Raw genomic sequence first — 2,203 nt, 5'->3', positions numbered from 1 at the left:
TCAGTTGTGGGGCTTGAACTCTGGGCCTGGGCGCTGTCCCTCAGCTCTTCAGCTCAAGGCGAGCGCTCTACCACTTGAGCCACAGCGCCACTTCCAGTATTTTGGTGGTTTATTGGAGATAAGATCTCACAGAGTTTCCTGCCCAGGCTGGCTTTGAACCGTGATCCTCAAATCTCAGCCTCCTGAGTAGCTAGGATGACGGGCGGGAGTCACTGGCGCCCTGCCAAGGTCATTCTTTTGAAAAACCGAAACCCTGGGTATAGGGTGGTGTAGAGTCCCTGGGGGGGGGGGGAAACCTTCGATCCAGCCCTGGAGCACTTAGGATCCTCACTCAGGATTCCTCCTGAGCCTTTCCTGGGTGGCCCAGGAAGGACAGACAGCGTGGGAAAAAATGCAAGGAAGAGGGAGGAGCTGGAGGGGCAGCTGGGGAGTGAGACTCAGCACAGCCGAGACGGGAGCTGGGCCCCCGCGCCCGACTCCTGGAGCCCCTCTGCCAGGGCGCGAGCCCGCCCGCTCCCACTCACCAGGCCCACGTGCCCCAGGAACCAGTTCCGCCTCGGCGGCTGCGGAAAGCACCGGAGGCGCCACGCGGTTTTGCAGAAGGTGTAGATCCACACGAGGACCCGAGCCCCGAGCCAGGACGCCGTGGCCAGCAGCAGCAGCAGCCACGGGGAGGGGACCACAGGCCCCAGGCCCAGCCACGACAGGCTGGGCCACCGCATCCTGCAAGACACAGGACAGGGCGGGCATGGGGCGCTGGAGCCAGAGCAAGAACGGAGAAGGAGACACAGGGCACTCCTGGGAAGAGGCAGGGAGAGGAGGAGGAGGAGGGGCTGGAGGGGGAGGAGGAAAGGAATCGATAAGGGGAGAAGGGCGCTGGTGGCTCCCGCCTGTCATCCCAGCGACTCAGGAGGTTAAGATCTGAGGATCTTGGCTGAAAGCCAGTGTGGGGAGGAAAGTCCATGACACTCTGATCTCCACTGAATCATCAAAACAGCAGACGGTGGAGCTGTGGCTCAAGTGGTAGAACACCAGCCTTGAGCGAAAAAGCTCGGGGACAGCGCCCAGGCCCTGGGTTCAAATCTTAGGAAAAACATCAATACATGGGAGGAGAGAAGAGGAAGAAGGAAAGGACCAGGTGGACCAAGGTCAGAGTGGACCCTTTGGGCACTAGAGAGATGGGCATAGACGTCAGGGAGAAACCATTGGCTGTCCAACCAGCTGCCCAGTCCCGGGCGGCCATCTTTGTGGAGCTAGCCCAGCCTGGAGCAAAGCCCTCCCCTAAAGTCAGGCCTCCGTGCTTACTGTCCCTGTCCTGGATCCTTCTCTTCAGGAGGAGCTGCTGGTTCCTCTTCTGCCTGGTCTCTGGTCCTCAAGGAGATAATTTCTTCTGGACTCCTGACCTAGGGGAGGCTGTGGGAGGCTGGGCTGGGCCGGGCCAGCCAGTCGCCTGCAGGGCTGGGGTGGACCGTCCAATCCCCTGCGAGCCAAGCTGCTTCCTCCCTCCTCCTCCCCCCCACCACCCAGGCAGGTGGCCAGGACACAGGGGGGCGGGGCTGGCCAGCGGGGGAGGAACAGGCTTTTCTTGGACGCAGTGTGGGCTGGGGAGGGGGGCATCCCCTCAGCCCCAGTGTGTACACGTGCACGGGACAGGAGATAAAAGCAGGAGTCCAGGCCAGCCTTGTCCCAGAACGCGCGCCCCCTGCAGCGGCCCAGTTCCTCCTCGCAGAAGGGCCTGAGAAGCCAGCCCCGTCCAGCAGCGCACGGCCTGGGCACCACAGGGACTCCTTCCAGGCAGCCCAGGCTCTGGGTGGAGACGCGGAGCCGGGGGTCAGGAGCAGACACCCAGCACCTGGGGGATTTCCTGGGTCAGATTCCAGGGCTGAGAAGCCACACCCGGGGGCTGGGCGCAGGTGGGAGCAGGCCGGAGCAGGAAGGGCAGGGCACCTTCTTTTCCACAGGAGTCTCCACAGCCGTTAATAATGCCCGACAGACACCTGCTCAGGAGGCTGAGATCCAGCCCTGAGGGTAGGGGTGGGGTGGGGGGAGCTGGGGAGAAAGACTCCTTTCTCCAGTCAAGTACCCGAAAGCTGGGAGTAGAGGAATGGTTCAAGCGCCCAGGCCCCAAGTTCAAGCCCCAGAACCAGCACACACATTTATTTTTTTTGGGTCCGGTCGTGGGGCCTGAACTTGGGGCCTGGGC

The 2,203-nt window shown here is 62.4% G+C and overlaps 1 protein-coding gene across 1 annotated transcript in view; it reads right to left on the bottom strand.

The window, feature by feature from the left end:
- LOC105994735 (phylloquinone omega-hydroxylase CYP4F2-like) overlaps positions 1-1,368 on the bottom strand; it is a 27,564-nt gene extending 26,196 nt beyond the window's left edge. The window contains exons 1-2 of the mRNA XM_013028373.1: positions 1,306-1,368; positions 525-723 (exon numbers count right to left, since the gene is read on the bottom strand). Coding sequence (XP_012883827.1) covers positions 525-722 — 198 coding nt within the window. The 5' untranslated portion in view covers position 723; positions 1,306-1,368. The remainder of the gene's footprint in view (positions 1-524; positions 724-1,305) is intronic.
- Between the last annotated feature and the right edge of the window lie 835 nt (positions 1,369-2,203).

Source organism: Dipodomys ordii, unplaced genomic scaffold, assembly GCF_000151885.1.
Source record: "Dipodomys ordii isolate 6190 unplaced genomic scaffold, Dord_2.0 Scaffold108, whole genome shotgun sequence".
Taxonomy (NCBI): Eukaryota; Metazoa; Chordata; class Mammalia; order Rodentia; family Heteromyidae; genus Dipodomys; species Dipodomys ordii.
The sequence above is the reverse complement of the archived record's forward strand: the minus strand, read 5'-3'. Positions and strand labels throughout refer to the sequence as shown.